At 47.5% G+C, this 14,064-nt stretch overlaps 1 protein-coding gene across 1 annotated transcript; it reads right to left on the bottom strand.

The window, feature by feature from the left end:
- Window positions 1-11,668: 11,668 nt before the first annotated feature.
- CCR75_008179 (uncharacterized protein) lies at window positions 11,669-13,192 on the bottom strand (the record flags this gene model as incomplete). Its single annotated transcript, XM_067966233.1, has 1 exon — window positions 11,669-13,192. One exon carries the CDS (start codon window positions 13,190-13,192, stop codon window positions 11,669-11,671), a length of 1,524 nt encoding a protein of 507 aa, XP_067823187.1.
- Window positions 13,193-14,064: the final 872 nt, after the last annotated feature.

Genomic DNA, 14,064 nt, shown 5'->3' on the forward strand with positions numbered 1-14,064 from the left:
ATCAAGCAAAGCTTGATGCAATCGCCCATATTGGCGATTGCGGATCAAGACAGACCATTCCATGTGGTCTGTGACGCCAGCGATTTCGCAATCGGCTGTGCGTTAATGCAATACGATACAGATGGCGCGGAGCGCGTCGTCTGTTACCAATCGCGTCAGCTGCAACCAGCTGAACGCAATTATCCAGTGCATGACAAGGAACTCCTTGCCATGAAATATTCATTGGCTAAATTTAGGGTCTACCTCCTAGGAGATAGACCGTTCATCGTATATACGGACCATGCGTCATTACGCACGGCCGTCAATAGCCCACACCTCTCGCAAAGAATGGCGAGGTGGCTATCCTTCTTCGCGGAGTATAACTTCTCCGTCGAATATAAACCAGGACGACTTAATGTCGTCGCTGATGCGTTATCACGCCGACCCGATTTCGAGTCAGCAGTGCACCCCAACAGTAAAAGTGATCTTACTGTTGCAACACTCACTACGAGTGTTCCATCATCAACCTTAGTTGATGAAATAAAGAAAGCCTATAAAGAAGATAAGGACCTTCTTTGTCTGATGGATCATTTAATGAATCCATCCGATAAATCTTTTAAAGATCTACCGGCTTTATATCGATCGTCATCCGATCGATACACAACACGTAACGGCTTATTGTATTACACAGCCGTTACCGGCGACACCCCACGTGTCGTCGTCCCGACTCACAATGATTTGCGCTTGCGCATCATGTATGAGTGTCACGATGCTCCAACAAGTGGACATCGTGGACGTGAGAAGACTAACCTCACGGTAAGTCGATACTGTTACTGGCCCCGCCAGTATCAGTTTGTGCGCAAGTACATTCGTGCTTGCGAGGTATGTCAACGGGTGAAGCCTAGCCCTTTATCCCATGCACCACTTCAACCCTCTACCACTTCCGGCAGAGTGTTGGCAGTCCGTATCTATGGACTTCGTCTTCGGATTTCCCGAAGACGACAACAAAAACAATGGAATCCTTGTTTTTGTAGACAAAATTAAAACAAATGGTACATCTTGCTGCGGTACCAGAGTCGATTACGGCTCCAAATTGTGCCCGTGTCTTTATCGACACGGTATTCAAACTCCATGGGTTAACCCGTGAATTGGTCTCGGATAGAAATCCAAGATTCACGGCGGATTTCTGGCAATCCGTGTTCCGAGAGATCGGAACACGGCTGACTATGTCAACATCCGATCAACCAGAAACGGATGGTCAAACAGATCGCGTAAATCGCGTCCTCGAAGAGATACTTCGAGGTTACGTCCAATAGTATCCAAATTGGAGAGAGTTTTTACCGATGGCCGAATCCGTCATCAATAATTCGGTGCAAGGTCAATTACTATAATAAAGTAATTAGACCCACCACTCAAGCGTGGCTCACAGTTGTGACCAACCTTTTGTATGTGATGCACATAGGTGCATTCACATTGGGAGGGATGACGCCTAGCGTCATCCGTTACGTGAGAGATCTAGAAAGATATGCTCGAAATGCATATAAGTGTTATCTACAGAGGTGACATTTTTATAGTAAAAATGGGTATTTATTTTAATGCGATCAAATATAAATCAGTCTGAAAACTTCTTTCTTGTGAATAAGTGCGCACGAAAAGCCGAGTTATCGCTCCCGTGACGACACTTCGCTAGAGTACTTAGTGCGTTGGGTAAGGTTGCTAAGGCGCCCATCACAACTACCTCACTGCACGCAAGAGAAACTGGTTTAATTACTTCCTCGCTGTGCTAGGGTGTGTGTGTCTACGTAGAGTGTTGCTGTAACGGGACACTACGACTTGTACTGCTTTAGTACAAGTCCGCTTCGCACTGCTTCAGTTGCGAGTGGTGCCTTAAGTTATTTCACGTTTACTAGTACGTGCAGAGCAAGAATTCTGCTTAAGGTAACTAGCTAGAGAGGGTAAAATGAGAACTGTATTGATATGTTTAAGTATCTCTTCTTTCTATCGGTTAACTCTAACGTAATTATAACTAATACTAAACATACAACTGAATTCTTATCTTATCTATCTATCTTTTTGTTTATCCCTTCAGTTGGAGCAGACGGTGCAGGCTCACCATATCGAGCGGTTGGAAGACCGTTCTAAGAGTGCGTACTCCATGTTGGAGTACGAACGGAAATATCATGCTGTTCGAGATCTGTCGTCAGCTTATCGCAGTTTCGAGGATATTCGGAACCGGCATGGGAAACTCCAGGTTCAACATGAGAATTTGGTTCGCGATCACAAGAATCTTTTAGGGATTCTTGAAAAGGGTGGTCAAATCCAACCTCGAAAGAAGCCGCTTACTGATGGTACGGGCGGAGCCGACCAACGTAAATCGTAGGATGTGTTCGCATCCTACGTGGCAATTCTATTGTGTACGCATTGCCACTGCGATGCAGTACACAGAAAGGCCACTGAACTTGTGTAGTACTTTACTGCTACAAACATTCGTGACTAATCGCTCAGGTAAGTTTACCGTAGAGAGTAGCACTAGATCACTAATTTTTAATGAATGAACATTTGCTCTTCCATGTTTGTCTGCATTCTGTTTCTGTCGATCCACTGCGTTAGCAATGGAATCCTAAACGAAACAGATTATTATTTCCCGATTTAGCAGAAATCCTTCTACTGACTTATTTGTTTTGTCTTGTTCAGTGAGCTTTATGCGTACTGCCATGAGATCATTCTCGTCTTCGATGTCGATATCTTCGACATCGACATCACTCGCGTCGTTATTAACTTCGATGCGTGATGAGCATGAGCAAGAATTGGTTTTGCTCGTGCAAGGTCATCCCCCCGCATCCCCTGAAGTACACCAAGTGTACTTAACGGGGACTGTGTAACATTAGGGCCCCCCTTAACAAACAAATTTACATTTTAAATTTGTCAAATAAGAACGAGAAACTACGAGCAGCTTGACGCGTCTCTAGTTCACTCAATCACTCTATCGACCTGTGTTTTTATACATGGCACTAAGATGCCCCCGAAAGGGGGCCACGTTGGTGGGTCATGTGGAGGACGCCCACTCAACCTCGCACTAAGCTCACGCGCCGCGTTAAAACGCTGGCAGCGTCCAACGCCTGAGTCGAAACGCCCACAGCTACTGCTGCTGTCGCGTTAACAGGGCTAAAGGATTCATCCCACTTTAACAGAGGTCGTTGGTCCGTCGCTCATTCTCGACTACAATGAGTCGACACCGTTGCCGTCACCTCATAGTAGTGATGCGGACAACGAGCTCATGAGGAACGATGATAGCGCATTATTGCTCATCCAAACTTCTCTCACGGCTCACAACATGGAGATAGCATCATTTACGAATGCTATCTCGTCGTTTGCGTTGGAAAACGCAGCGAAAGGTTGTGAGAGCGCTGTCTATAAAGGCGCAGCCGCTTCTCCGTTGGGTATAACCACAAAGCCTCATGCTCAGACCATAATTCATAATGGTTCTGACATAGAGGATTCGGAGCCTAAAGCTCCGCCGACGACACGTGAACGTGGTCAGTCGGTGTCACAAGCCAGTCGTTTAGAACGTGGCTATGTGGCGGGTGGCATTCCAAAGATGCCCCCTCCATCTAAATGGCCTCGTTTAAACGGGCCAAGAGCGTCGCTCCGAGAGCGCGCTCTTGTAGACGCACATAATTATTATGGCGTCTTTCAATCATGAAGGGCTCATGGAAAATCGCTTGGGCGCATTTTTCCCGAACCCTATCGTGTTGCGTTCAAATGGAACGCCCGACCAATACGAAGCGGAATTCCTGCGCTGCATTCATCCGCATTCCGATGCGATGAAATAGCGATCGCAGCGAATTAATTTCGCCCGCTTGCGTGTGAAAGAAATCATGGGCGGTGCTGTACCCCTGTTTCTTCTCACAACGCTACTTCTGCTTGTCCATTTGAGACTAGAGAAGAGGCCTCAGCTAGTGCTCTTTTTCATAGGCAGCTACTAAGGGCGGGCACATCAATACGTAGGGTATCGATCGGTTCCCAATAGTTGAAACTCTTCGATTATTTTTTTTCATTGGACGAGAATTTGATACCTTTGCCTCACGGAGCGGTGGACAAGCAACCTTCCAACAAGAATGCGTTGATTCTCACCCGCATCCATCAGTACACGCGGCGCCCGATAGGAGTGGCGATCTCGCCCACCTCCTCGCGGCTGCCTTACCTTCGTCCGTTCAGTCACAGGCGTTAAGCGCTGCTGAACGACGTATTGCGGATCTCGAGGGTCAATTGTCGCGACTGACCTCGGATCTTCATGATGTCCCAGCGAAGGCTTGTCAGGGATATGAACGCCTGAAGACTCGCTTGGACCATTTTAAGAGGATAACGCTGAGGAATCCGCGTTACTCGCGTGATGTCCATCGCTCTTCGAGTCCTGTTCGTGATGCGAGGAGTCAGTCAGCTGATAGTTTTTAGCCTTCTCCGTCCCCCTCACCCGAACGACGCTCGACTCACAGTCGGCGTCACCATTGGTCTCTTTAGACGATTGGGGGTATGCGACCTCATTTATGTAACGGGGCACTACTGACTTTTATTGCTTCAGTACAAGTCCCCTTCGCACTGCCTCAGTGCGAGTGGTGCCTCACGCCACGTCAAGTACACTAGGACGTGAAGAGGAAGACTCTCTTAAAAACCTTGCTTTAAAGAGGGTTAATTAAAAATTGAATTTATATAATTAAGTTCTTCCGTATTATCTGCTTAACACTAACTTAATTATAAACTAATACAAAAAAATGTAATAAAAGTCTTATTTGTCTTTCTCTTTGCGCGCGACCAGCACTGACTGGACCGCGGAAGAAGTAGATATAATGGTCTATATTTACCAATGCATAAGCTTTTAGAAAATTACCATGTAAAGTTATATTCTCCAAATATTATCTACCTTTTAGATAATATATTAATTAATAACCTTTAAGTGTTAATTTGATGTAACGAAACACCCCGTTACAATTTGGGTCTACATACCGTTTCAGACAATCCACGTAAACTACGGCGTGCGGCATCATATACGGGAAGGGTAAGCCTATAATTTAGGTCTCCCTGCCTCTTCTACCACCGTAAAGGACCTCCAAGTAACACAAAGATTGCATTTTTAGGTAGATTAGCTGTACTTATTAGTACTTTACCCCCACTCTAAAGCGTTCATTATTTTCGCGACCATTTCGGTCTGCATATTCTTTCATTATACTTGTCCTGTGTGCTTGCCATTGTGTCACGGACTTTTCTTGCGATTGCTAATCGCTTATCCACAAAGCGTTGAGCCTCGCTCACACTTGTAGCATCAAACCGCATATGATACCGCCGTAGATCATATGGCGTAGTTTTATTGACCACTACTAAACTGGCAGGGTTACTTGGACAAGTTTCAGTCTTTGAGATGATACCCTCATGGGTCATCGTCATATTGACGAAACTATGTCCCTCTTTCGCACCGAGCATAGTGAGGAGCCCTCCCCTACTAAGACTCGGGCTGCGCACAAGCGAGACTGGCGTCCGAGGATGGCGCAGCCCGTTAATATAAAACGGTGTCTCACTCGTACTGGCATGGACACTGTTATTTATAGCGAACTCCACAAAGGGTAATTGCTTGCTCTTCTCTTTGGGAGTTGCTATAGTGCGTAAGACATCCGCCACGACCCGATTGGAACGTTCTGTTCGGCCATCGGTCTGGGGATGATCTGCGGTCGACATGGGGAGCTTGCTACCTAGCAGCTCGAACACATGTCGCCAAAAAACAGACGTAAAACGTGGATCCCGTGTAGTCGGAAACATGATTCAGGAACAAGAGAGCTGCCTCCTTGCCTGTGATCAATTTCTGACATGGTGCTTAATGCACCATCTTACTCAGTCTGTCTACAAAGACGATTAGCCCTGTCCGACCCTTATGATCGGGCGGCATGCCAAAAATGAAGTCCAGACTTACTGACTTTCAACAATCCGATGGAATCGGTAGCGGTTTTAGTGGCGCACTGCTGGATGGTGCAGGCTGAATGCGCTGACACTGTTCGCATGGGTGAATATAGTTGGCCACATCTATTAAGTGTGGCCACCAAAATTCCTCTGACACTCGTAGGAATGTCTTTTAACGGCCCAGATGCCCACTAGATGGCGCTTTATGGAGCTCGTGAAGGATCATCAGCTTGCGATCTGTGTCATGAGGCACATAGATTCTCAAGGTATCACAAGGTGACAGCTGATGCCATAACAGGCCATCGCTGTAGCTAAAGCGATTGAGCTTAGCTTTTAGGTGCGACGGAAGGGAAACCTTTCGTCCACCATAGTGATCCAGCAGCAGGCAACAGTGGTCGTCCTGACTGAAGCTCTCTTTTATTTTAGAGGCCAGTGAGCTCGTCACGCGGTATACCTTCATGGCTGCCAACGTTGACGGCTGAAATTGTGCTTTCGCACTAGACACACTTTCCTGGTGTCTTACCTTGAAGTCTGGTCAGCGCGATAAAGCGTCAGCCGATACATTCGACTAATTCGTCTTGTATTCAACTTTGAAATTAAATATAGAGAAGAATGTAAGCCATCTTGCAATTCTAGGCGAGAGGTGCGGTGAGTTTTTTGCAGTCCGCAGTGATGAGTGATCCGTATAACCACCAATGGTTCGGTGCCCAATAGGTGCACACGAAACTTGAAAAGAGCATACTTTATTGAAAGTAGCTCTTTGTCATGCACAGGGTAATTCAACTCCGCGGCTTTTAATAGCCGGGACTGATAAGAGATGGCGCGGTCAACGCCGTCGTCATCATTCTGCATGGCGTGCTGCCGATTGCAAAATTACTTGCATCGCAGGCGACGCTAAAGGGCTTATGCGCGTCAGGCAATGCCAAGACCGGTGCCTCTACAACAGATTGCTTCACTGATGTGAATGCATCATCTTGTTCTCTTAACCAAACCCATTCTGCGTTCTTTAAGGAGGTCAGATAATAGTTTAGTTTGCTCAGCATTTTTTTGCCATACTTATGCAAGTAATTAGTGAGCCCTAGTATTTGACGCAAATCCTTCACATGCCGTGGGATTGGCCATTTCTTTACTATTTTTACCTTGTCTGGGTCTGCTTGTACACCATGTGAACCTACGATGCAGCCCAGCGCAGGTATCTCAGGGACTCCTATGACGCACTTTTGCAAGTAAACGTACAATTGGGCGTCCTTTAAGGTCTGCAACATAGCGTCTAGATGACGATTGTGCGACTGTATTGCGCTCAGCCTGTCCTCGGTCCTGCTGTGCACGAATACATCGTCAAAGTAATGAGGCGCGTAGGCGCGGTGCTGACGCATCACGTGAGCCACAACTCGGTTGAATGTCGCTGGTACAATTTACAATCCTTGGGGCATCAGAAGCCACAACTCGGTTGAATGTCGCTGGTACAATTTACAATCCTTGGGGCATCAGAAGCCACTCACAAAGCATACTACTTGGGGTGCTTACTGCCGATTTGGCTACATCGGACTCTCTCATGAGAATCTGATAGTAGCCATCCTTCAAATTCAACGCGGAAAAGATAGTTGACTTTCCCATGGAGTTCAACAAAACATCTTTCCGCGGGATTGGCGTTTGCGCCGGTATGGTCGCCGTGTTCAGCTTATTGTAAGCATGAACCACGCGCCATCCACCTGTGGTTTTACGCACACAAAAGGTCGGGCTGCAGTGAGGCGATATACTCTCACGCACATGTCCCGCCTTGGCTCGCTTGTCGAAGAACTCATCGATATAATCGACTAATTCTTTCGACAACGGCCATTGCCTGGTCACACAATACTTGGTGCCAGGTTCGATGTCTTTCTCGTGCCCGATGCCCCTATCTGCTGGTAGACGGCTCGGCGCTTTTTCTAAGATCACATCGCGATATTTCCACAGATCCCCAAAGACCGGACTGTCTTTCAAAACATCCCAGCCTTGTGCATGCGAACCGTTTCTTTTTGTCCATTTCTAGGACGCTCTCGTCCATTGTGAACGACGAGCAACAGTGCACCAAATTCTCTTCTGGAACTGGTGTGACTAATTCGTGGATCTTCCCCTTCTTTAATTCGGCAAGATTCAGATCCCGCGACATTTCGGGGAATTTAATACCTTCTCGGCATATTTAAAGACTTGTCGGAGCACCTCAACTCAGGATGCCTCAGCGATTTCGTCTTTGACAGCCTCAAACACCTCGTTCGAAGGCCCGTCCTCTTTATTAGGAACTGATCCACAGGTCACCGCTTTAGACGTGCCTTTGATCGTCCTAATCTGTCGGGTGCTCGTTCTTCGAGTCGCCACGACCTTTGACTGGGAAGCGGGTGCCGTTGCTCTCCCGGCTAACGCATCCCTCCATCTGCACCAGGCTCTAGGCACTGTGCCAATTCATGCGACGCTTGACTTCCTGTCATCTCGCTGTTTACTGTCACAGGCTCTCGGCTCTGCGCAGGACTATGAGACACATGACTATTTGTCATTGCCCTTCTCACTACCACAGTCTCCACGAGCTGGGTAGGAATTGTTGACGTTTGACACACCGTCACCGCACCTTAAACTGTGTTTGAGTCGACATCAGTTGCATACACCTCACGCAGAAGCACATCATTTCCGGCGTCCTGCGTAAAGTTCGCAACTGTGCGCGTACGCCAGTCTATCCACGGTTGGTGTTTTGCCGACCATGGCATGCCTAGCATGAGGTCATACGGACTTTCTATACCTTACACTGTGAGCTTCTCTTTACAAGAGAAGTCACTAAATCTGAAGGCAATTTCTACCTGAACTTTAACGAGCGCGCCGTTTGCTAAACGAACGGTCGCCTCTTCTCGCTTGCCATCCTGGCAAAGCAACTCAAACATCGCCGGTCTTTTTTAGAGCCGCGAGTTTTACAAAAATTTGTGATGCACCTGAATTCACTAGGAGGGCCATCACCTGGTCTTAGCCTCGTGCTTTAGTGCTATCGACCAGTAGGGTTGAGGTCCGAAATTTAAAGACCTTAGGGACTATGCTGCTAAGTTGGGGTTCGGGAGTTGAAGGCTTAGGGTGCAACTGTATTTTAGGTGTAATCGACGTGTTCAAAGCTCTGTTCGGACACACTTTTGAAGAGAAACCCATATTTTGCAAGAACGCGTTTTCCACGAGACCCGTTCAACATGGTCGCCAATGGCCATACTCTTACATACATCCTCCGCGAAGCGATCTACATGGAGAAGCAGAAACGTCCTGGTCTCACCCAGGAGGCTCTGTGTCGGTGGAGGAGCGTGGAGTCACAGTCACCCAAGGGACAATCGGCAACGTCCTGAAGCGCTCTGCAGACCTGCTAAGTGCAGCCAGAGCGATTCCGTCCTCCATTCCAAGCGACGGCGTGCGGTTTCGTACTCGCTGGTAGAGACGGCTCTTGCTCGATGAATTATTGAGTATAAGGGTGTTGTCAACATGAGCGGACACCTGATCCAGGAAAAAGCGGTATCGTACATGAAGACGCTGTATCCAACCGTCAAGGATGAGGATGCACCCACATTGTCAATTAATTAGTTGCAGAAATTCAAATATCGCCGTGGCATCTGCATGCACCGTCGCTTTGGCGAAAGCGGATCTGTCGACGTCAAAGCACTGGAGGCATGCCTGCCGGAAATCCGCGCTCAATTGGACCAGTACAACGCCACCGATATCTACAACATGGATGAGACCGGTCTGTTCTACCAACTGCAGGTCGATTCATCGCTTTCGACACACCAGCTGGAGGGTCAGAAGCAGAGCAAAGAGCGGATCACGATGACCATCTGCTGCAACGCAGATGAATTCGACAAGCATCCGCTGTGGATTATCGGAAAGTTCTTCAATCCACGCTGTTTAAAAAACGTGAACCGCAGAAGCCTGGGCGTTGCCTATCACGCCAACAAGAACGCGTGGATGACTCGCGACGTGTTCAAACTATGGCTGGAAGTCTTCGACAAACACGTTGCCGGTCGCAAGGTCATCCTGATTCTCGAAAACTGCCCCGCGCTTATCAAGGATGAGGATCTAGCAGTCGCTAAAATCACTCTGGAGAATACAACGCTGTAGTATTTGCCGCCCATTGCGACCAGCAAGATTCAGCTCTGCGACGCTGGAATTATACACAATTTCAAAGCGTATCACCGCAAGCGCTGCAACCGCCAGGTCCTGGATCGCCTTGAGTACAATCAGCCGGATGCAGCGAAGATTAACGTCTTGGAGGCGATTCAGCTGGCGCATGCAGCATGGATTAGGTAGTGTAGTCTGAGTGCATCTGCAACGGCTTTACGCACTGCAAACTCTCGGACCTCCAGAAGCAAGTTCGACAACTTTATAGCAACCGATGTCCGTCGACTTCCTGCTCAACAATCCCGACGAAGAGCAGGTGAGCTACGCTCCGACAGTGGTAGAGATTCTCGAGAGCGTTCAACTACCGGAGTCAGCACGTGGCCGCTACAGCATTGAGGACGATAGCGTGGCCGCACTGCCCGTCCCTCTTCGGAATGCTGCATCGATGCTTGCAGAGCTCAAGACTTTCTGGTTGCAGCAGGAGACTGGAGAGAAGTTGTCAAAGATGGTTCAGAAGATGCAAGATCAGGCGGGAAATCTTCAGCAAAGATCCCTTAAGCAACAAACTCTGAATATTTTTTTGGTAGTGATCCCCCGGCAGTAGTTTGATATTTGTACGGCGGAAAATTTCTCTGGCCTTTATAATACAAATTAAGAGAGTTTTTTTTATTAGCCTGGGCCCAACATGGAACTCACAATTTTATTATGTAAGGAAGTTTATTAAATTAACGGATATCAAATTACGAAGACTCCACTGTAATACCAAATTTGGTATTATTGGAACTATTCAAGTCAAAATTTATAAAGATAATAATTCTGTACTTCTTTGCATATTTCCTCTTATAGGAAATAATACTTATGTAAATGTACACCCTGTTACAGTTCGTCGCTCATGGAGGTGGCAGCTTCTTTTCGGCACCTCTAATCTACTCAAGCTTAAAAACTGATACACATATATGATTGTTACCATTGTGCAATTCAGCTTTGATCCAAGACATATTGAAAGAGAGCATACAAAAGTAACAATAACTTACTAAATCGCAATCTTGAAAGAATGACTTAACGTTTAGCATCGGATGTGGTGTGTCTACTTGCACAATTGGTTGTGCAGCTTCGTAAAGTGATGTTATGAGGGGCTACATGCAATGAGTATCTTTTAGCGTCAAAGTTTAGTCCGAGAAGGCGAGTGTTTGCAAGCGGGCGTCAAAGTGTCCAAAAAAATGCATATTTATTTAACGATCGAATTTTGCTAGATACAAAAGAGCTTTTAGATGAATTTGGTCGCGGCCATTTATATAAAAAGTATCGAAAACTCCTACCAAGGTTTTTGGACGTGTGGCTTTACACCGAGTTGCACTATTCGTAACACGCATCCGCATTGTGATTAAAAAAACAAAGCAACTAGTTTAGCTCTCTTTTAATAAAATTGTCACTGCAAAATATAAATTCATAAACCTGACAACTACTTCACATCTTCTTAACAAAAGAGATCAAAACAAATCATTTATATTATGCAAGTGTGTTTGTGTAATCACAATCAAAAACCAAAATGGGCAAGGAAAACGACATATTCGCCCTCTCGAGTCAAAAGTCAAGAGACAAAATAACGACAATTTGCTGCTTATGCCGATGGTCCGTATGGGTTCTGATCCGGCGCCTCCGATACAGGCGGCTCCACTGATGGGTCTAGGGGAGGATGCTGTTGCACGACATCGGGGGTTTGGGGAGGATGCTGTTGCACGACATCGGGGGTTTGGGGAGGATGCTGTTGCACGATATCGGGGGTTTGGGGAGGATGCTGTTGCACGATATCGGGGGTTTGGGGAGGATGCTGTTGCACGATATCGGGGTGTACGACTTCGGGTTGTACGATCAACGGACTCTCGGTTACAGGAGGATTCGAGGGCATAGGACTCGAGGTCAGAGGCGTGTCGGCCGATGAAGGAGCCGAGCTATCCGGATGCGCTGGAGCTTCCGATTCCGGGTAGTTCGGAGGGATCTGTTGCACAACGTCGGGGCCTTCGTGTTCCGGAGCACTCGTTGGTGGCACTTCAAAGAGGTTAGGTTGTTCGGTTGGTTTTTCATCCGGTGGCGATGTTGGTGGGTCCAAAAGATTCGGTGCTTGTGTTACCGGCGCATCGGTTTGATTGGGATCCGTCTCTGGGGTCATCGGAGGGTTTTGAGGCACATCCAAGAGATTCGGATGTTCCGTCGGGGGCGACTCCACTTCAGGATGTTGTTGGTCGCTCGATGGGCCTGGTTGATACATTGTCGGATCCAAAAGGTTTGGAGGATTCGTAGAATCGGTATCCGGGGTAGGTGAAGGGAGCTGTTGCACTTCATCAGGGTTTCCAAAACTCTGGCCATCCGTGGATGATGTTTCATGTTCCGGCGTGGTTGGTACGACATTGGTATCCACGGGTGGCGTGAACTCACCTTCCGGAAACCCGATGTATCCGGGGCCGTGGACATCGTATGACGGCAGATTGTTGTCCGTAGTCGGAGTACAATCGGAGCCCGAACGACGCAAGAACGTAGTGTGGTGCCCAAGGAGTCCATTGCCGAGGTGAATCCCGACCCCTACACCGACTCCTAAGGTGTCGGCAACGTTTAACCCTGCCCCACCGGCAATGGATAAACCGCCACAGTCCGGACCAATTCGAAGTCCACCAATGACACCAATCGGCACCACATTAAACGAATCGCCACCTTCGCCGCTCCCCTGCTGCTGGACATGGTCGCCCCCAAGCTGTTGAACGTAATCGTTTCCATGCTGCTGGACAAAATCGTTCCCATGCTGCTGAACAAAATCGTTTCCATGCTGCTGGACAAAATCGTTCCCATGCTGCTGGACAAAATCGTTCCCATGCTGCTGAACAAAATCGTTCCCATGCTGCTGAACATAATCGGTTTCCTGCTGCTGCACATGCTCGCTTCCTTCGGGTACCACCACATGGTCAGTAGTAGTTTGCTGGGTAGGGTTATTTCCAAAAGTTTCTTCTACTGGGGTAGGGGAAGTACTCGGCTCCGTAGGGTTTCCATAGGGATCACTGCCAGGCGTATCATTGGAATCTGGGGCCGCATACGAGGTTGCCTCGGTCATGCTGGCCATGGCAATAGCGGCTGCGGCACAGATTGCCAACATCTTTTTAGAGGATAGCATGCTACTGCGGTTAAAAGAGCAAAGCACGGAAAAGCGAGTACAGTCGAGGAAGACTTGAGTCGAAACAAGCAAGTTGGATAATGAGCACTCACTTGCGCTGGATTGATGGCTCCCTGCGTCGTAGCGCAAAGACCCTATCCGAAGGCACGACATGAGACGTTTATTGTTTCAAAAAAGGGCACAAGGTACTTGCGAATCTCAGGATTGGCAACAGGATTCCTTTCTACAGATCGAGGACAGTAACAGGCTTTAGACTTTCATCTTTAACGAATTAGCCGGCATCGTTGTCGAAATTTATCGTTAGTGGGTGGCGCGCAATTAGAGCTTTTATGAGGTTGGACACTGTCGTGGCACCGAACGGAATGTATTGGCTTAAAAACATTCGACGTACCCCCTTGGATAACTGGCTCTTTCGACGGTCAAGTTGCGATATGCGACAGAATGTATGCGACGAATCAGCACGTGTACGATATCGTCGAGTGATTTAACAAATTTTGGAGAGTGGTATACAGGCATCTGATTCTGCGAGAGACGCATCGCACGCATGTGTGACACCGAATATGGTTTTTTATTTTCCTTTTTATCTTTTTCTTCTGTTCTGTATACGTTAAGTATACATTAGCATAAAGCGTTAAAGTACGCAAACAGCTGCATAAGTCGTTGATTCGGACAATGCGTGGGCCCACTGAAAGCTCATGCTTCAGTGACCTTGGCGTTCTGTAGGAAGTAAAAATCATTTTTGTTGTTGCTGGGACATTGCAACAGTAGCAATGCTCGTGACCCATATGGCGCTCCTTTTTCTCATCTTGTGATTCGTGAGCCTTATAAAAAAATCAGAAGATGATAAAACTAAC

This window comes from Bremia lactucae, linkage group LG17, assembly GCF_004359215.1.
Source record: "Bremia lactucae strain SF5 linkage group LG17, whole genome shotgun sequence".
NCBI classification, from domain to species: Eukaryota; Oomycota; class Peronosporomycetes; order Peronosporales; family Peronosporaceae; genus Bremia; species Bremia lactucae.